The sequence below is a fragment of the Mchenga conophoros genome, linkage group LG13 (genome assembly GCF_057382185.1).
Source record: "Mchenga conophoros isolate Kocher_MC1m ecotype Shallow Benthic linkage group LG13, M_conophoros_male_GT1.1, whole genome shotgun sequence".
Lineage (NCBI taxonomy): Eukaryota > Metazoa > Chordata > Actinopteri > Cichliformes > Cichlidae > Mchenga > Mchenga conophoros.
In genome coordinates, this window is record NC_140538.1 from 18798006 (window position 1) to 18820203 (window position 22198).

At 39.6% G+C, this 22198-nt stretch overlaps 1 protein-coding gene across 1 annotated transcript; it reads right to left on the minus strand.

Annotated features, from left to right (window-relative positions):
• Positions 1-2532: 2532 nt before the first annotated feature.
• On the minus strand, positions 2533-8573 carry cxcl12a (chemokine (C-X-C motif) ligand 12a (stromal cell-derived factor 1)). Its single transcript, XM_085296985.1, has 4 exons — positions 8421-8573; positions 6690-6807; positions 5665-5748; positions 2533-4009 (listed from the first exon to the last, which is right to left on the minus strand). The coding sequence occupies exons 1-4, from the start codon at positions 8485-8487 to the stop codon at positions 3982-3984; spliced, it is 297 nt and encodes a 98-aa protein (XP_085153111.1). The 5' UTR covers positions 8488-8573; the 3' UTR covers positions 2533-3981.
• Positions 8574-22198: the final 13625 nt, after the last annotated feature.

The window sequence follows — 22198 nt, forward strand, 5'->3', positions numbered from 1 at the left end:
TAGAATAAGCAGATGTAAACACTTTCAGTGGAACAAAGTATGCGAGAGCACCAGATCTGTGTGCACTCGCATCCTCGCCCTGCCAATTCAAACAGTTCGTAAGTCTGATATTTCATTTCGCTCCAGGAGATTATTGTTGTGCAGCACAACTTTTCTCTTTCTTCTTCAGACCACAGTGACGAGGGAGTGTCTGCATTTTTGACCACCTAAAACGCTCCGCGGGGCAATTTCCACCGTCCCTTGAAATTTCGAGCGGTGACAAACTACAAAGCATTTTTAAACTGTTATGTGTAACTGCCAGCGTGGCTGAAGGTACGGATCTGAAGCAAAGTCAGTGTCTTAAAGTAAAGCTAGGAAGTGACACACCCATGCACACGCAAAAATTAATAATTGACCTAGGTTAACTTTTCCACCTTGCAGCTTTTATTAAAAACTAGTTTGACTCAGGAGGGCAGCGTTCAGCGCGACCTTCTTGAAGTGGCTTTCTGTGACCCCCTTTGCCCTCTCATGCACACATTTACACTCATGCACGACAATATTTCATATTTTCATGCTCGGCTTTTCATGATGAATAACCACTAAGTGGAGTTTCATTGGCTCCACATCTGGGAACCTTTACAGCTAAGGATGGCGGGAACTTGCACTCCAAGTTAAATGAGCGCACACACTTAGCTCGTCCCTTGTTTCTATGTCATTCCTTTCATTTCATGTAACAAATCTTTATTCATGTGTCAAGGTGTCGGTTTTTTGTCTGACATTGTGGTTGAAGTCAAAACCCCAATGGAGTTTTTGAAGGCCACGCTGAATATGACTTTCATATGTCTTCTCCTGTCTTCTACATTCCTCAACCTCTGAGAAAACGAGAGCAGCGCTGGCTGTGCGATTCATACCAAGGTGCTGAGTAGCCTTTTGATTTCTCCTAAATTTGTATTCTTTTTGAATATTGTGCAATTTTGTAAAACTCAGTTTTGCAACACTGGCTTTATTTCATTGTCACATGTCTTTTTTTAATCATTTAATCTTTTTCTTTTCTCTTTTTCACCTTTTTTCTTATGTGAACATTGCTGCGTAGGGACTTTTTATGTGCAAAATTGCAGTGAGTCATAGCTGATTATATCTGTGCCTTTCTCTTAGAAACAGTATTGAATATGTGAGACACTCTGGCACTGAAGGTCTCTGTGTGTGTTTATTTAGGCTGGGTGCCCAGCTGGCCTCAAGTACTAACATGGCACTAAGGAAGATCATTCATGTAAATCTTATAATTATCCCGATAATCATGCTGCTCTGTTCCACTTCGTCAAACTTCATGTGAGGATGTATTAGTGCTTTAACACAACTCATTTATTTCCCAAAAGCTTTTGTTTAATGACTATTTGCAGTAACCTCTTCAGATGCTCGTATTAACCATTCTGTTTATTAGAAACAACATGTTTTATATGAATCACCTGGCTTTACTAGATTTATGCGATACCCTCACACAATTTTTCCACCTACATTTTCCATTTCTGATTAAATAAAATCTAAAGTTAAACCATTCGCTGTTTGCAGTACTCCCTACCCCCATGGTTCCAGTCACAACACCTGCTTAGTTAAACCAGTGGGTGTTGGCAGCGGTCTCGTAGACACAATGAGTTATTAACTATTACAAACAACTGCTTTTCATTAAGGACAATTTCACAATTGAGCAGATTCCTGTGCAGCCTACGTAGATCAGTTAGTGATAATGTAGGCAGACAAGATGAGCAGGTAGTTAAATAATAATGACAGAAGGCAAATAATGTATGAGCTACTCGTCTTAGATTGCGGAACTGGCAGAGCCTTAGTAAATATGTTTAAATGATCCACTTTGTAATACAGCGTCTCACACAAAGACTCTAGGATGGAAATCTCCGCTGTGTGACTAAAAACTTAAACACTAGATAAGCTCCCTTATCTTCAAAGTACTGCGAAGTTTCCACCTGCAGATCCCTGCAGTGAAACCAGTTAAGATAGCGATTACATCTGATTTACTTATATTCCAAACTGTAAGTTGAAATAAAGCTACTGCTGACTCATATTTTCTCACATTTAAACTGGATTTCAAAGAAAATCAGTAAACACAGTGAATTGGGTTGTTACCTGCATCTTGCATCCCTTTCTCTCTCCCTGATGTTTCTATTAGCACAACACTCACATTAGATACACTACCTCGCTCAGCCTTAAAGAAGGCCCCATGTGGGAAGTTAAAAGTTCACCCTTTTTAGCGCTAATGCTTTCCTAATAGTCGCTTGTTGAGTTAATAGTTAAATAGCTGGCAGGATCATTGTCCTTGCCTTTCATTTACCCTCGCGAGTAAAGCCAAACACATGTTCTCTCATCAAAGCCTTACATTTAGCCTCTGACCTGCTGGTACTGTAAGACTGCAGCAGCTGTGTGTCGGCCCTGGTAGAGCTTGCTTTACATTTGATTATAAGAGTCACTCAAATGAAAAGTGTGTATGTGTGCATCAGTGGCAATGAGACTTGTGACATGTACAGGAATCAAACACCCATAGTATTTCAAAGATTTCCTTTTTACTGACCAGATGTATACATGTTTGATAATAAAAAATTAAAAAAAACAACACTGGATGGCTCAGTTGTGAGAGTACAGTTCCTTCATTTAAATGTTTGGATTTAATATAAATGCATAAAAGAGTACAAAAATAAAACATTTGTATGAGATAAATTTTACATAGGAAGAGGAGATTTAAATGAGTAAAAGGGTGGAAGAAAAAATCAAACCAGTTAAATTCAGTTACACATTCAATGATCACAAAAGAGTAGAAACAGGACGATAAACTGTTTTAAAAAAAGAAAAGAAAAATACAGAATGTAGTGTTTAAAGTTAGTAATAATACATTTTTTTGCTAAAACATGAATACATCAGGTATAAAGTGCATTTCTATCTGCATGACAGTTGTAGGTAGTCAAATCTATATACATATATCCATTGCCAGTAATGGTAGTATTTGTTCTACTGCAGCCCTCTGTGTTACCAATTGTTTTTATTACTATTTTAATTACCTTTTTTGCACACCCATGTTTGGAAGTGGTATTCACATTGAGAGGCTATTTTGATCAGTGTCACAATTTCTTCTCACAATTTCTCGGTAACTAACACAATTTTATGATTCTGGTAAATCTCGTCTTATTGGCTGCTCATTAAAACACAGTTTGGAAACCAGATGTTGAGCTTTTACAAAGAACAACAAAAAAAAAGAAGAAAGAAATAAGACGCAGGCGCATAATCAGCCGCAGAACAGCTGTAGGAAATGCTGCAGCTCTTTCTGCATTAATTTCCATCACAAAAACATTGTATTGCTATTTTTATAGGGGTTTTCAGTTGGGGGGCAGCTGGCATTCACTTAAATTCCTTGGTGCCAATTAACTTAAACTGATTATTTATTTTAGAGGAGAACTTATACATCAATTTGTGTAATCTGAAATCTAACATGATCAGAATAAACTGATCCACAGACCACAAGACTGTGCTCCTCACAAATGGGATGCTCAATAAAGTTTGATATGGAGGAAACCTTCTAGCTAAGACACGTCATCCCTCTTTAAGCCCCTTCACGCTGGGTGGGGCCTTTGCTTTTTTCCTAAATAACGGAGAGGCCAAAGGAAAAATCTCCAAAAATAGCTCTTTACTTTTAAAGTCCATTAACAAAATAGTATTTACACTATGGTTAGGAAAGTATACACTCATAGATATAATAGCACTTTGCACTAATATTTTGTTAAATCTATAAGTGGTGAAATGAAGTGGTGAAGGATGCAGCAGTGCTAGAAGCATGGTGTTTATGGTGAAGACTTTGAAGCTAATCCATGCACAAGGCTGCAGCGTGTCAGCTAGAGTAAGTGCTGTACAATTTAACACATGATCTGGTATCATGTTACATATCTGCGATGATGTGGTCCAAATCCTCAGCGGTGGCTCGGGAGGATTTCTGCAGGCATTTTAGTTGCCCTGTTTGGTTTTCTTCATCCTGGAAGGGAAAAGCACATTTGTCATGAGAACAAAGTAGACACGGGAACTACAACGTCAGAATCATATGGCTTTTTGGTGCTGACTGTTCACACGGTCTATATATTTGACACTCTATATAATAGAGTGTCAAAACACAACAAAAGATAAATGCACGGTAACTTGTGAGTAGTAAACACCAAAAGTGGAAATTAATGAGCATTTAGTCCAGTGGCACAACTCACGGCTGATTTCAGTTCCAGGTTATCAAGTAAAAACAGCTGCTTCGTGTTTAGAAAGCCGAAATGTTTTTGACTTGTAATCATGAGCTAACCATCTTAGCAATAATAAATGTAATTTGATTTCTGCATTCACTTTCAGTTGGCCGGTCAATTAGTGGGCCATTCTGAAAATGTTATGTCTGAAGATGTAATTTTGCAGAGCACTGACGTGAAGCAGTCTCAGGGCGATGATGCCAAAGGATAAACAGGATATTAACAGCATAAGCACTTGGAACTCCAGTGGGTTCTTTAATTATATCTGCCACACTCGTCAGATACAAAAAGGCAATCATCATTTAGTTTACAAAAGTAACGCATGGCTTATAATCGTGTGCATTTCTACACATTACAAGCAGGTTTATGCCTCCTCCTCTATGACTGCATGTGTAAGTGGAAACACATTAGATCTGACTGATTGTAAACAAGCAACATGCACTCTACATGCGCTATTTTGTTATGCAGAGGGCTGTTCACGCCTCATCAACCCGAGGGCTCCACAGTCATCCTTGAGACAGGCCGTCTGACTGCTAGACTGTGGGCGGATCTGTCAGTGTGTATTGAGTGTGTATGTCACAAGCTGGATTAAATGCCGTAGTGCGTTTAGTTTTCTTTACATGAAAAGACGGGAATCCACATGTGACATTCCAAAAACTCTTTTATCCGCCTCCATCGCACAGTGCAGGGTTGGTTTCGTTCTTTAAATAACAGACATGGCAACTTGATCCCTTCTATAAACTTTGTTGTACCAACATCTTTCAGAAAAGTGTCTGCTTCTTCAGGGAAGGAAGGAGACAGTGACTTTTAACGCCACCAGTCTCAGTATGAATTTAACTTGATTGTGCAATTCAGAGTTGCATAAGGTGACAACGAATCCCATCATATTACATTATTTTTTACAAATTTAGAACGTTATCTTTATCTTTACTCTCCGATGTAACGTTTAATGCACTAAATGTCCTAAACTCTAAACAGTATGCAAGTGTGCCGTGTATAGTGTAAATATATTAAACTGCATTTGCTAGACTGTGTTCCAGTATGAATAGTGATGACCAGGAACAAACCTGTAATAGCACTTAAGAGCAGATTAAGTGCACCCACACTTTGTATGTGAAAGTGGAAACGCTCTACTCCCACTTGGTCATGTACCAGCATGTTTTGACTTTGGGTTCCAATATAAATTGGGCAATTGAGAGCTTTTACTCCCACAATAGTCTATTGGTAAACATCCAAATGCGCATTTGCGCCTTTGGATTTGTAGATTCTTTGCTTTAAATTTCTATAGAGTGTAAGTGAGTATATCCCACTTGTGCCAACAGATTTGTTAAAGCCAGACGGGATTGTGTATTACAGAAAAATGACCCCATGACTAAAATCTGCTGGATTTGCTGATACTTACTTGTTGAGAGCGTTCTTCAGGTACTGCTGCAGCCACCGGATCTCAGGGTTCACGCACACCTCCTTGTTTGACTTCAGCTTGGCACTGATTAGAAAAAGGATAAGATGAGGATAAAAGCTTGAATTATGCATAATCATTAACAGTGGGTATCTTAACACACTGTTATCAAACTGACTGAATTAACACTGACTTGCTAGTTTGATACTTGCAGCGAACCTCTTAACAGTAGTGCCTTAATTTGTAAGTGATGCTGCTACAGAAATTAATATGCATTAATATTGATAAGATAGTGACCCTTAAGGTACTTTAGTGTTAGGTCAAATTAGAATATATTGCAATGCGCAGGCTACTTTCTAAAGCCATGATAGTCCTGTGGTTATTTAAAGAATGGGCTACAACCATATCATATGTCTCCATGTGGGGGACCATGCCTCATTTGGCAACAGATCTTGTTTTAAGTAGCTTCAGACATGTTTTATGTCTCTTTATGTAAACTTGTAAGATATGGCAATTTTATTTTTCCATGCGTCTGAAGTTCTAATGCAACTGACCCTTTTTCACCGATGTTGCCACACACTTTCATGTATGGATTTGCACTGCACAAGCTGTGCCGACGAATGCGATCTCAACTAAAGGTTGTATGAACAGTATGAAGAGAAAACGCTGCGTGACAAGCAAATGAGAAGCAAACCCAGTTACAAAACCCACGATTATTGCTTCCTGGTTAAAAAACAAAACTGTATCCAATTTCCACCACCTTTTCACATTCGCTCATACTCAAACGGACCACTTCCTGTGGATGCGTCAGTGGGCCAGTTGCAAAAAGAACGACTTGTTTTCTGTGAATGAGCGAGCGAGTGACTGAGGGGCGTGTATGTACACATTCATGCATGATTCCTTTCTCTGGCTTGTCACCCTGCAGAGATTGATGGTGAGAAATGTCCGAACTAGGAGGAAACCTGTCTAACGTTTATATGGCCCAGACAGAAAACGTGCTGCCTGGAGAAGTCAAAAACAACACTCACATCACTTGGAAGGGGCAGTTGGGTGTGTGGATGAACCTAAGTTCTCGGATGTAGTTTCGTGGGACGGTGTTGACTGTTGAACGGCAGTAGCATCTCTCCACCAGGCTGATGGGCTTTGCTGAGAAAGCAAAAGAGAAGTTGAGTATAACAAAACTATTTTAAAGTAAAGCAAAATTTAAACAAAGCAGTAATTCAGATTAGATTAAATGAAATATCATTCCTGTATGAATGACATACACTTATTGCAATATCACAAATTCCACCAGCAAATAAGATAAAAATACAGCAAGTCTTTAGCCTATCAAAGCACAAAGTAAGCATGCACCAGCCCTCTGATTATGAACAAATAAATAATATGCCCCCTGCAGTGAAGTATACAGAGTCTTTTGGATTTAAACCGTTTGATTTTTATCCCTCCATTCTACTTGTTTATCTCTTTCCTTGCCGAGAAGCCTACAGTCAACACTGCCAAATAGGACTAACAAATGACACTGACAGATGAAAATTCCATATTTAAGCTTTACAAAATCCAGTTTCTGCTCATCCCACACAGCAAACAGAGAGACTGAGTACATTATTAGCGGGGGTTTTACACCCACAAACACTAAGCTCTTTCAAACATCATTGTGTACTGTGTGGTCCCTGCGTGATGGATGTGCGCAGTTTCCATTGGAGCCTCACCTTTCAGGTTCCTACACTGAGATGGTCACAGTTGATTAATGTGGAAAAATAAAGATAATCTTTTTTCCCCGTTTCGTTACGTCTAAAAGCGGCGTTGGAAATAGATAAAGCAGTCGCGCCGATAGAAGTTAGTTTTAGCCCAAATACCGTTTATACACAGTTGTTTTACTTGTCAGTAAATTGTTTTAAAGCGACACTGGCAGACTGTAAGTCACAGATGGTGAAACCTGCCCCAGTGGATTAAACTATGCTAATTATTTTTTACACCTGATTACCATGATAAAAGAGCGCAACACCTTCAAGTTGGGTGATTGATGTCGCCACGTAGGCTAGCTGAGGTTTGGCTTCTAGAGACTTCATTTGTGGCTAATTAAAAGAAAACAAAGGGAAGGACAAACACACGCTGATCACTGATCCAGCGGGGAAATTCCTATACGGCAAGAGCCACATGTGCAGCCTGCCGTGCTTTACGCACGGCGAAAAATGCACTCTCCCTTCTTCAATGAAAAAAAAATGCATGAAAGATTTATGCATTTTAAAAAATGTAAATAAAAATTTAAATTTTCAGGTCCAATTTACGTTTTCCCCCCCTTTTTCCCCACAGTATTTGCACTCCGAGTGCACGCAATTGGAATTTCTCATCTGATGTCGTGCTCAGATTTTTGGCAACTAATATTATAAATACACACTGATTTACAGTAACTGTATTTAATGTAAAATAATTAGTAACAAAAAAGTATTTAAAAAGAACTGTGGACGTACTGGACCCCGATAGAGTTGCAGAACTCTATAGGGATAATTATTTATAGAAATACTATAGACATCCAGGGTCGCAGCTTGTCTGGAGCCTATCCCTGCTGTCTGGATACGCGGAAGAAATGATGGATGAATGGATGAATGAATGGACTACAGACAAGACAAGTCAACAGGTGGACAGCGTAAAAGCAAATATGTTGCTGATACTTCCCTCCAATACGCATCACAGCTGCAATACAGTCTAAACAAAATCTGAAGCAACATAAAACAGCAACCCCGAAAATGAATCCATACCTTGCGCTGGAGGTGCATATATCATCACCATGAGTACAGCCACGACCGCCAGTAGTTTCACATCCATTTTGCGTTAATGTCAAAGAGTTCCGAAACTGCTCAGAGTAAAGTCCAGAGGAGTTCTGACAGACGGGGCACCGGCGGAGTGTTAAATTAGGCACCACTGCGTCAAGCTACCATAAAGAAATGGTGTTTCCGGTCACCAAGGACCCGTTTTTTACTTTAACGGATATTTATGAAGTAATAAGGCGTCAAATTGTAACAAAAATCACTTTCAGAAAAAAACACGTCATAGATGAGCCGTCGTTTTAATAGATCTGTGTTTAAATGTTATATTAATTACTTTGTCGTGATTTTATTTTGTAGGAGCTTTTTATTATTTCCGGTGTTTTAGGAGGATTTTCGGATACAGCCTATTAATGCACGATAGACCCCCAGGCGCGCGCAAGTGTGCACATGCCTCTGACGAAAGTGTTTAATGAAAGTGTTCTTTTTTTTTTTCTTTTTTTTTTTTTTTTACATGTCAGAAGATTTGGCAGTAAGCTGATTGGTAGCTGTTCATTTATTTCCTAAAAAATACGGGTAGGATCCAAAGTGTACCTTCAAGCAATTGGCACGATTTCTTCTGCACTGTCCTTAAAGCTGCTGCTGAAAAGAAAGAGAAACATTTTTTTGTGCATGCTTTTTTCATGCTTCTTGGTTTTTCATGTTATAACTGGTCATCGCAGGGACTTTACTGACCCTACATAAATAAAAGTGGGAAGAATTTGCGTGACTATACACTAATGTTTCCAAAAGTAAAAAATGTGGTGTAGAAAGAGCATACAACACTTTTGGCCTTTTGGAGAATGTGTGGGTGTATACGCCTAGATCTGAGAAATTTATTCCTATTCACATGTTCATCAAATGATACCTTATACTAATGCGTTAACACCATAATTACCTTTTTAGATTGTTTAAGTTAAATACACACAACTGAACTCCATGCAATTCCACTAAGTAAATAGAAACTGCAGACAACCAAAGCTTATATTTACACAGACTGAGGTTGTGTTTTGAGACATTTTTTTCAGAATCTCAGAGCAACATGAATAATGTGACTAAGTGGTTGGTTTTGTATTTTCTATTCTTTCTTTTTTCAGTTATTGCAGACATATCCTCTCATCACACCAACTGTGGGAAAGCAAACCACCTGCTGACAGCACACTTTATCATGAAAATGAGCGAGGAATAGAAGATGGTTGTTCAAGGAGAATAACTTTGTTTTGCGCTTGTTTTAACTCTCTAGCCGGTATCGTAAGTAAAAAGGACAATTCCTCTGTTGTGTTGGCAAGATCTGCTTTATGACCAAAGTGTTTGTGACAATAAAGTCCTGACATAACCAATACTTACCCTTTTTGTAAACCTGTTTGTTCATAATTCTGAGACATTTTTGTTAGATTTGTTGCAGGCTGTCTGTGTTTTGGATCTCATGATGAATGAAGCCATGGATACCAGACGCACGGGAGGAGACGCACGGAGGGTAAAATTAGCTGACAGCTGAAAGGACATATTGACTTCTCTCACAGGCCACAAAGGCTAACTCCAAGAGTGCATGTTAGAAAGACAGAGTAGGCAAAAAGTAAAGAGCGTTGCACGAAGGCCCTGATATTTCAGTAAGCGTCCTCTCAGCTTGGAGTGAAGAGTTTCAGATCAAAGTGCTCACCTCATCAACCTTGCTTGTTCTCACACAGGATGCCTGACATGTCGCTACAATCTACAGGTTATGCTCACTTCACTGCACTTTCCTGTAAGCCTGCACAAACAGCAAACGTGTGCAGCGGGGTTTGCGCAAGCACACAGGCAAATGGAAGTCATTTGTCTCAAGCACAAGTACATACACATGCTCTCACATCTACTCGGTCTATGCGCATAGTTCAGGCTGTCAGTGGGGGGCAACCTGTGACATGTCATGGGAGAGAAGTCAAAGCACATTCAAGTATTCAGACGTTTCTCAACAGTAAGCAAGATTTACTTTCTTGGCCAGAGGTGAATGGACTATAATAGTGTGGTTACATAAGCAGATTTGGCAGAACATCTGCCCAATTGTTTTGTTTTTTTCACATTATCTGGCTGTGTTTTCCCGAAATGAAACTTTTCTTTTTTTTCTCAGCATATGCAAATGTTTATAGAAACCCTTATTAGGGTACGTTTTCTAAAAATGAAACAGAAAAAAGGTCTCACATTTCTGGGGTCATTGATTCACATGATTGTGAATGATAAATGGGCTGATAGTTATATAGGGTTTTTTTACTCTGAGCACTCAATGCACTTTTGTTTCTAAACTTGTCTAAAGCTCACACGTTTACACTCACAGGATGTTCAAGATGTTGCCCAAGGATACTTCGATTTGCTCCAATCTGTCCTGACCTTCCAATTGGTGAACGCCGCGCTCTACCTCTAATGGCTATAGTGGTCGATAGTGGTTTGTATATAATGCACACACATGTCTACCTGCTATGTGTTATTCACACCTGTCCAGCATCCAGTAACTTTGAGTTGCAGCATAGTCTTCTGTAGCCCATCTGTCTGGTTTGGCAGGTCTCACTGTAGGGGTCCATCTGCTTTCTTCGTGAGTCATATCTTACTGTACTCTCAAAGAATAAGGTAAGATGGAACAGTTAAGGTTTTTCTCTGAAGTTGTGAAGGCAGGTGTCCTCCAGAGTTTTTGTTTTTTTGAAGCCTTGAAAATGTCACATGTCTCATAAATGTCTAAATACAGTTTACATACTTATCCCTACGTCACATACATACACACTGTTTATTCCTCGCCTACTGTGCCAAATCTCCTGATCTCTAGTCTCATCAGCATAACACTTACAGAACAAATGTTTAAACATACTCGTTTAAAAGGGGTCTGTATGCTGTTGATGATAAGTAGGAAAAATGCAAGTCTGTCACATGCCACTAGATTGTTAAACATTCCTCTACCATTATTCACCTTTAAAAAGAGACCATGTGGTGCAAGGGGGCTGAAGTATGGATGGCTGAACGTATTATGGTGGGGTTGCCAGTTTCCATAGATCAGACTGGTTTGAGAACGTACAGGCAGCTAGCCCCAGTAGGGAATCCTCCAGTGGTCCATTGAGGCTCTGTGAGGCTGAGGGCCTGCTGGCTCAGCCTTTTGTCTGGTTTTCTCTATGTCCTCCAGAAAGTCACGAGCCCGGTGCCTCCTTACCACCATATGGACCACCTCAATGGGCTGTCGACAAAGTCTTTAGCAATAGATGTTGAATCAATGGGAAACAATGCTCTGGACAATGGCTTTATTACCACTGGTAAGATCTTCTAAAAGCGCAAAAAGAGCGGTTTTCTGCTTCGTTTTATCCAAACTAATAAAAGATCCACTCAAATAAAATTGCACAATTTCACTATTTTCTTCTAAGCATAATCCTCATGTTTGTTCCATCTCTTCTTCACTGTGTAAAGAGCTTCCTCCCTTCATCTGCTAATTAATTCTCCCTGTTTTCTTGCTTCAAATCGTAAACAATCATTGTCGATATTTATCATTTATATCATCATCCAAAATAGTTTGGGAACCGCACAAAATTCTAAGTGCGTCACAGTGCTGTCATGAACAAAACTACTTACATTTTTCTTTTTCGCAACAAACAAAACATGATTCTGCAGTACAAAAAAGAAATTAATGTAACTGTTGCCAAGACACCAGACATGACTTTCCTATTATTAAGTAACAATAGAATGGGTTTTGCATTGCTGAGATAGAGTAGATGTGTTTTTTCCCCTCTAGAATAACAAAAGAAAAGCTCAATTGACATTAAATGGATGAAGTAAATGTCAGTTGTGCTAGTTTTTATAGTTTCAGCTGTGAATTTATGCCAGAAAAGGGCACATGAGCCACAGCTGGTGTGGAGCAACTTGGTGGTGGATCCATAATTTGACACCTGGTGGTGTCCGGCCGCGAGAACAAAAATCCGTCAGCTGCTTGTGTGATGTTCCCCAGGAGGAGCAGAGAAACAGCTCAGGGACCCATTAGCGTTCAGGGTAACGCTGCCGGTTCTGCTTTTTTGAAGTCGAGAGTGATGATATATGGTTTCATGAGGTCACGGTTTTGTAAATTGAAGAAATGTGGCTTAATTCTTTTTCTCTTTAAGCAGGTTTTTTTGATGGGTCAAAGCGATTTGTGACTCACTCTCACAAAATGCAATAAAGATAAGTCACCAAAGTTTTAGCTTTTGTCTGACCTGTTAAAGAGATCAGTGCGTATTTTGTTCCTTTTATTGTAGTTTCTCAACTCTGCGTATGTTGGAGTCATTGAACTACAAACTTGTATATAGTCTCATTTGTCCAGCTAACTGTTACTGTGTTGCAACTGTACATAGACACACATTAAATACCAGGGCAGTTACACAGACCCAGATACACTTTTTCTCACAATCGAAAGCTCCTGCAGTTTACTTTGTCACCAAAACTGAAAACCACAACACAAACAATATGCCCTGTGCTTCAGCCCCAGCCACATGTTTAATTCTTGACAAAGACACTGACACATGTTCCCTTATTTAGCCCCCTTGTTTTCCCCCCTTCATTTCTTTTTATCCTCTTTGGCTCCTTCATTAGTCATTGTATCCTCACAAAGCTGATGTTTTTGGCTCGTCCTTAAACTTGATCCATTTCTGTGATAAAAATGGCTTAGAGGACACATGGAGTCAGTTAATATTTCATTATTCATCCATTCCTGTGTGTTATACAGCACAAGTGTTGCTGACTACACTGATTCTGTCTGTCATCAAGAAGCCATAGGTCTCCGTACTCTAAGGTTTCTGAGAGATGCTGAAAGAGTTGAATAAGTGTCAGAAAGAGCAAAAAGTCAGTCTAGCCTGATCTGTAAAGTAGTCTAGCGTAGGCTGAAACTGAGTGAACACAAAGGTGGCTGCTTAACTACAATAAAAAGACCAAAGCATTGATCTAAAAATATGTGTGATGCATTGTCTTAAAGTAACACAAGATGCAGTTGTACTTGTTTGAGTTTTTGCAGCTTATATTTCATTACCACAGTTGTGTATGTCAAGCTATAAGTTTACAAATCATTGCTTTTCCCTTTATTACTGTTCATTCTGCAAAAAAGTAATCATGTTTATCCTAAATATGCAACAGCGCTACAATGCTAATCCTTGAAATGTCCAGGGCTGAAAAAGCATTCAGCTCCCTAAAGTTAGCAGATTTTTCATTGTACTCTGACAGTATGATCTAAAACTATCCACTTCCCCACGGCTCCCAGAGAGATGCTTTTACATGTTTGGACTTCATATCAGAAATTCATCAGGAGCTAATGAGAAGACTGCGAAACATGATATTGGCTGAACAAAGAAAACACAATTTTGTCTACCTGCCAAGCAAACCTGCACATCGTCCAGGCTGAAAATAATTACCTGTGGAACAACCTGCAGCCTCCAGTCTCCCGTGCATGAATTTAATTTGGTAAGTGCACTGGACATATCACATTTCCTGCACTACAATTATCGAGGAATCGTAGCATAGTTTTAAAGAAAGTACTTTCCCCCCTTTCCTTTCGCCACTTCTTCTTGGACAACCCCCCAAGGTACTTCTATTGTCAGTCCTCTGCTGAGCTGTAACACTGCAGCTGCTGTCTCTTTACTGCTTTTGCATGCACAGGTCACTACATAAAACACTTAAGCAGCATTTAAAGGGAGAGTTAAGGCTACAGCTGTCAGTCAAAACGACAGAGCAGCTTAACATAACCGTCACTTTTATGTGTTCTCTGTGTAACTTAGGAGGCTATAATAGTGAGCAGCCATGGAGCTCTGTGTTCTCGGGCTCGGGGCTGTAGCTGCAATCAAAAACCTATTAATCAGACTGAGGAAATGGAACCAGCAGAGAAGCGAAGACAGAGTATCTTGTCCTATTTCACATGGACAAATACGAGATATTGTTACATGTTATTCATCCTGCTTGGCGGCTTTGAAGTAATCCACCAGCCGGGAAATGGAAGGTGATTTTTCATGAAGGCATAAATGAACATGAAGGGGATTAGGTGTCCGCTTGCATGTGCATGGACATATAATCACATGGGTATAAATAAAAAGGCACAAAACGACACACGAATGTATGTAACAATATTAAAAATTAGATTGTGTGCAATGTTAGGATGTAGACAGAGCCGTGGAGTTCTAAACGTTCCTGGATAATTGTGATTATGTGTGCGACGTGTTTGACATGCTGGTTGTTTGGCCTGAAGGTATTTGCCTCTGGTACTCTGGTATTCTTAATAGGCCGTGTGCCTCCTGTGGGCTCACTAACAGCAGTGTGCATACGTCACAAATGTTCTCTGAGTAGGTGGCAGATGAATACGGGATGCAAATGATAAGAATGGTAGAAAAGGTAACCGAGAAGCACGGTCAACAACAGGTAACAAGAGAGAGGAGCAGAGGAGGGGAACAGATGATGCAGAGGAAAGACAAAGTAACAAGAGGTGCAGGAGAAAAATGAGCAGCCAGCTGAAGCCCCGTTTTCCAGAGCTGGCTTTTATTAGTGAATGTTACCACGCTCTGTTCCTCATTAACTCACCACAGCGTGGAGGTGCAGCAGAGGAAGAGTGGACTCTTTCCTGGAGGTTAGGCAATGCAGACTGAGTCTAAATCCATCCTCGGGACATCTCTCCACAAAACTAAGGTTACCATAACTCAAAAACAGCTTCTGATCTGATTGGTATTTCCTTACTGGGATTCACACCCGTTACTTGTGTAAAATATGAAATGTGCTATCTTAATCAGTGAGGCAAAGCTAAAGGATGACAAGTCCAGAAATCTTTATTTTTAGCTGCCTCTTGTCATCAGTGAGTACTTTAGAGAAATTGTGCCATATAATTTTTAGGAATTTCAACCTTTTCAGCAACTATAGATGCACACGTTAATGCTGTACTTTATCTGTTATCATTTCTCTTTACAGCTAAACTCTTGGCCATGGCTGTCTGTGAGTGCTTTTGGTATAATACAATGCTTAGACAAAATTATACAATTGAACTGCATTTGTTAGGTCTGCATTTTACAGTACAGTTCTGATGTAATGTTTTGAAAATTACGTTCTAAGAAAGTCTAACGAGCTTCTAATGATGGAAAATCAGCATCCTGGCTGCTTTCCTGGCCTACTATTAGGCTAATATTACCCCACTGGGATTGAATTGTGACAGGTCTTAACCTGTATGGGAGTACAAGCATGAAGGAAGTATCGCCTACACACTCCACAGCACTCTGAACAAAACCCACTCTGCAGAGGGTATGCACAATATTTTCTTATGTGCTTTGACTTTAGTTTTCTATCTAATAAGCAACAAATGTCTAAGAAAATGAAAAATATGCAGGATTCTTGTTATCTGAGCTCAGTGTTTTACCAAATTACTTTGGATTTAGGGCTAAATCCAAAGTAATTTGGTATAATACTGGTTAAGTGTGGTTATTTGGGCTATAAAGAAATTATACATGGCTTTGAATTAGACCATTATTAAGGTGCAAGGTGTCTAATTAGGGTATTGTGGTTGTTTACAGTCTAATAAATAATGTTATTTCTTGATGCAAATTATGGCTTTTTATGTTTTATTAGTGCACCATATAGTAAATACAAATTTCTGTATGTTTAAACAGGAATTTTAATGGGAACAGCAAATATCCCAGCTTATGTTTCTCTCTCTTATACCTGCTATGCAATTGTCGTGAGAATCCCTACTGTGAAAGCTTGTAGCGCCGCAAGAAGACTACAAGTGGAAATCACAAATATTTATATTCCAAAAATCTTGTCCATAAACTACAAATTCTGCATATTTATGAAGCTACATCATTTCAATCTCAAAATCTCCCACTTTCATTTTATGAGCATGAAAAACTCCAGATGTTTTGGAACCAAATAGATTATGTCATTATTTTATTTTTTCCGCAAGGTATTCCAGTAAATGAAAGCAAAATGAAAGTGATTAATTTTTGTTTATTGTAGCCCAACATGCTATTGTCATGAAGTGGAAGGAAATCCAAAATCCTGCAAGCAGAAGACATCAAAGGGATGTCTTTAATAGGATTTACACATATATACTTAGAGTATGATCATTTTTTTTATGCATTTCCTAATGGACTTTTCAGAGTAGGTCAAAAATTTAGGTCAGGATTACTCAGCATCTTTTGTGTGAAAGTGCGGTAGCATATTCAGTTTTTTCTTCTTAATAATAAAAAATCATCACTATGATTTATCTAATGTAAGTGTTTTATCAGATAACATATGTCATATCTTCTAAAAAACAACAACAACAACCATAAAAACACAATTGCATAAGGAGGGCTGTCTTACAAAGCTGCAAAAGCATCACATACATGTAATCTGATTATGGGGTCTTTTAAGTAGGCACATCAGCTGTTACAAGTGCTCTTTTCGGGTTTCTCAACATGTGGTCTGAGCACCTCTGCAAGCCTGACTGTTGTTTTTTGCTTTCAAAAGTCATAAAGTGCTCGCCTGTTACACACATGCATTAAAGAATCGGTGTTCAGGCAGGTGTTGCTAAACACTGCGTATAACAGAAAACTTTCATTGGGAGTTAATTTGTTTCTGCAGCAGGAACAGCAACAGGATTACACACTCTGAAGATCCCTCACCACTCCTGAATGAAAACAAAAAAAGGCTATAGAGTGTCAGTGAAATAAGATGCCAGCACCATACAAAGGAACAAATGACAGATGAAAAATATAGTCCAATTTAAGCTTGTGACTTGCCAAACCCGCAGCGGGACGTCCCAAAAAGCTCTAACGTCTCTGTTGTTCCTCTCTAGGCTATTTTTTCACGGTGAGGGAAAAAAGACCAATATTGTGTGGTTTACATGGCTTAGCAGCTTGTTCACAAATATACCTCTTCTCTTCTCCCCCTTTCCTCTCTTTTCCTCATCCATCTTCTCTAAATTGTTCTGCAGCGACAATGACTTCACACTCCTGTAAAAGCCTTTTGACTGCACAGAACCGAGCGATGGTTTTTCTCATTGCACAAATAGTCCGTCTGTTAAAAGGTCCACGCATTTGAGGACTATGTGAGCGTATGAAGTGGAACCAAGAGAGGCTTTTTTAAAATTCTAATCGAATTCACAACAATTATGCGAGTCTGGAATTAGAATTAGCTTACAACTGAGATAGACTTTCATGTTTTTCTGCCCTCTTTGTGAAGTTACTTCTATTAGCGTGTTTTCCCGGTTTTGCTGTATGACAACTGCATAAACACAGAACGGTTCAATCATGTAGCACTGCCAAAGCTATTGTTAGCTGCACAAACTGATGGAAAAAAAAGAGAACAGAGCTGTTCCCACACATATTTTAAGTATCTATTGTAGAGTATCTGTTTATGTCACAACATCCACTCTGTTTGTTTAAAAAACAATGAGAAAAGCCTTCGACGGAAACAAAAAATGTTTTGTCATTATGAGTTTTTATTTATTTAATATAAACTGATTTATATTTGTGTGCACAGAGGTTCCCAGTGGCTTTGTTTCTGTACCCTAACAAGTCTCTGTTAACCCCAGACTCTTCAGACAAAAGCAGCTTTGTGTCTGAGCGCTGTATGTGCAGTGAAAAGGTTTTCGGGAGGTGAATGTGAAATAAGGTTCTCCCCTTTCTTCTTTTTCGACTTGGTCTTTCACTTCCTTACTTTACAAATGTATGGGTGCCATTACCAGGGAATCAAGGCCATTCAGGAGGTGCACAGTGGTCCAAAAGCAGTGATAATCCACTGTTCAGATGTTGGCTGGCCGTTGAAATGCGAGCCCACTTTGACTGAAACTGTATGTCTTTCTTTCTGTGTGCTGGTGTGGCAGCTATTCAGCAGCTGTGGCTTTCCCTCGAATCCAATTAAAGAGGACACAGAGAATAAAAATACAGAGACCAATCAGAAGAGAAAGAAACCTCTGCTTAGCCTCCATCTCACACCACTTTAGAGAGCTTGTGCTCTTCGGGGTTTTTTTGGTCATAACACTCAGTAATGATCATATAAGCATGAGCCACTTTTGCCTTTATTATGTGGCAATGACAGAGCACAACATGACTTACAAACACACTCAGGTACAAAAGCTGAGACTTGGAGCTATATGGCTCTAATTCTGGGGGTTTTCTGCAAATCTTAACTGCGCTTTAAAAGCGTGGGCCAGCAAACATGTGAAGGGTTTACTACAAGGCACCCTGCTGTGAACATACATGCATTAAAATGTCTGCTTTCCAGACCTCCCTAGCAATCACAGCAGGCCTCAACATTTAAATAATAATTAGGAATGGGAGCAGCATTTGGTTTGTTTCAATGGACAAGCCAAACTTGCATCATTAACATGTGGCAATTTAAAAAATTGCAGGTTAGAATTTAGTACCTAAATACAACCCTCTGTGCTAAACTGTCTCCTTGATGCATGACTTCCTTTCTATATTTTACTGTGATCCTTTCAACCTGCTGCTTTTCCTCTCCTCGTGCTAAATCACTCTTATCAGAGGCTGGTTAGCAGGTCTGTGTCGTGCTGTGATTTTGATAAGAGATGTCTTCTTCCCAGGCCTCCAATAGACCACCATAAAGTGAGCCTTTATTGACTACCTGCTGTCTGTTGGCCTGGCCAGACCTGGGGACCCGCAGGGGGCTTCTGGTTAGTAAGAAGCTATCTTAAACCTTATAAAAATCTGATAACATGAGAGGAAATTAAGGCTAGAGGAAGAGGGGGTAGAACCGACTTTTTTTCTGTCACATTTTAACACATATAGTAGTTGTAAAAGGATTAAACAGAGATAAAAGAAGCTTTTGAACTGTGGTGCAGGCCTGTGACTCTATATGTGACCAAATGAAATAACACAGAGCTACATGGGTGAATGGTTAATTATCTGCTGTGTTTCTTAGCAAGTAGAGACTGGTTGTTAAATGGGATCTCTGGTGTTTGCAACACTGTAATGATTGAGTGTGTTAATTAAACCTGAAATTATAATGTGAACATTTGTGTTTGGGTAATCTCCTTGTACTCATTATTGCTAAGAGTCAAATGAGAAGACCGATACCACCTGCTATCCGTCAACTATGATCCTGCAGCCAGCAGCAAGTTGGCTTGACTAAAGGACTGGAAGCAGCAGAAAAGAGCAGCTCTGACTCTGTCCAAAAGTAACATAGTTCACCTTTATACACCTCGGTAGCTGCCTAATTTTATGTTTGTTTAATCATCTTCTTTCTTTTTTCTTTTGGCTTCTCCATTTAGAAATGGCCAAAGCAGATCATCTGTCTCCGTCTCACCCTATCGCTTGCATCCTCCTCTGTCACACCAATCCTCTGCATGTCCTCCTTCAATGCATCCATGAATTATCCATGTGGTCTTTCTCTTTTCCTCCTGCCTGACAGCTACAGATTCAACACCCTTTGTTTAATACATACACGATCCCGCCTCTGCGTATATCCAAACCGCCCCAGCCGTTCCTCTCTGATTTTGGCTCCAACCTGAGCAACCTGAGCTGTTCCTCAGCCACATCTCCTTTTTGTTAGTGTCACAATTGCCAAAGCATACATCATAGCAGGGCTCACTACCACCTTGTAAACCTTTCCTTTCATTCACTTGCTGCTATCCTTCTGCCACACATCTCCCTTGACACTCATCTCCCCCCACTCCACCCCGTCTGCACTCTTTTCTTCACCTCGCTTGTGCAATGCCCGTCGTTTTGGATGGTTGATCCCAGGTATTTACGTCAGGTATCTACTCCTTTCACCTCTCATTTACACACACGCTTCTGCTGACTTTCACTCATGACGCCACCTCTCCAGACTCTCTTTTACTGGATCTCTTTTCACACTGCAGGTCACAATGTTGTCTGTTTAAATCAGATAAAAAATTAAAAACAAACTTAATTTTGCTGGGGGCCATGGATCAGTAAATCCCTAGTTGACTGTTTCTACTTATTACAAAAAGCTTCTGGCTGTAGCTTTATATTTCTACAGATAAATTTTCATTTGGCTCTTGATGTGGAGCTGTTACTTTATATTGTAAGTATACGGGACATACAATGGAGAATGGAGTCATAGTTCCATTCATAATCTTACCATAATTACCAAATCCCTCTTTCATCAGAATAGGCATAAAAATCATTTTGATAAAGGCATGACGGCTTCTTCTGTAAGAAATTAGGAAACTTCCTTTATTCTGGTTCCATGTTTGCGGTCGAGACTCTACTTGGCAGTTTCTGCTGTTCTGAAATATTAAGTGTCCCATCCATGCATTTCATTTCTAGGTTTTAAACTCTATCTCGATTGGCATGTCTGTCGGGCGTCTGCCACAGGGCTCTAGTATGATATGTTAGTGATACTCCCTGAGGGTAAATAGTTCATATTTGCGCAGCTGGACCAGGCTGCTTAGAAAGACATAGAAGACAACTAAACATTAATTTAGACCCTATTAACGTTCTACTTCAGTTCGCGTTGAGGGAGATAGTTTCGACTCCTAACAAACACAGAGGGCAGCATTTGTTTCTTATTGAGGTGATCTTTCCTCCATGAAATCAGAATCTCCACGCTGGACTCGGCCACACATTTTTTTAGGATGAAAAAAAAAGCAATGCTCGAACTTCAGTTTGTTCTTTCACGCTCAAATATTTGCCCACATGTCAAGCTGTGAGTGGTTAAGCATCTGAGGCAGGACTGTTTTTGTCTGCATGTGTTATGATATTGTGGAAGAGGTAATTATTTTCCCTTTAATTGAATCTGTCTGTGGCTTAATGGAGTGATCCTGTTGGATTAGGCTGGTTTCCTGTCCCACCTTGTTCTCTCAGTTACATGCACTCCACTCAAGTGGTTATGGCTTATACTGTAAACGAGGTTCTTTAAGACAAATGCCATCAAAATGTAGCCTTCACACAGATAAAGATTGAGGCTGGAATCAGACATATAAACCTAGCTCATTGCTTAGTGATGCTGGTTAAATGGGCTCTGCAGGAGACCAAAACTTTGGTTTCTGTACATAAGTAACTATGTTCTTCTAGTGGTAGTTTAAACCAAACACTTGTGTCACCTAGATAGATGTGTGTGTATGCGTGTGTGTGTCTGTGTGGGTCTCAGGAACAAATGCTTGCTGTGAATTTATCTGTCTGGCTTTCGTTTAGGCTGTGGTCATGGATTCCTAAGGGAAGCATCCCAAACACAGGGTCAATTTGTGGAACAAATCTTCTGTTTTTCACCTAAAACAGAATTGTTTGTTTCTCTTTGCATGTGGCCTCCGCCAAGCGTGGGCGATGATCTACATCAAGAGTTCCAACTTAAAAAGGCAAAAAAGGGTGGAAACAGTTGCTCATCACATGAATAAACTAGGACACCATTAAAAAAAAAGGTCCCTCTATCTGATTGCCTGTTTCCCACTTATCAGTGAAAAGTTGCTTTCTAGAAACAACAGCTGCAATTTGTACTGTGACGCATATTCAAAAGAAAATAAACATTTTGTCAAACACTAATTGCAATTATTGTGCTCAACATAAAATGGGAACGCTCACAGACTCATTAATAAAGTATGCCGCAGTTTATGATGTGAAGCAGTGTGCTTGGCCAATCATTTCTAATCAAGCTCGCTCTGTTTGTGTTACGATGCTGATAAACTGCTTTTTGTCCTGAAAAAAAAAAAAAAAAGCCACGAAAAATTGACTGCATAAAAAAGGCTTTGCAATCATTTCTCGCTGTGTTTTTATTCTGCATGTGACAAATCAGTTAACACATGTGTTTTCATAAGACAATCC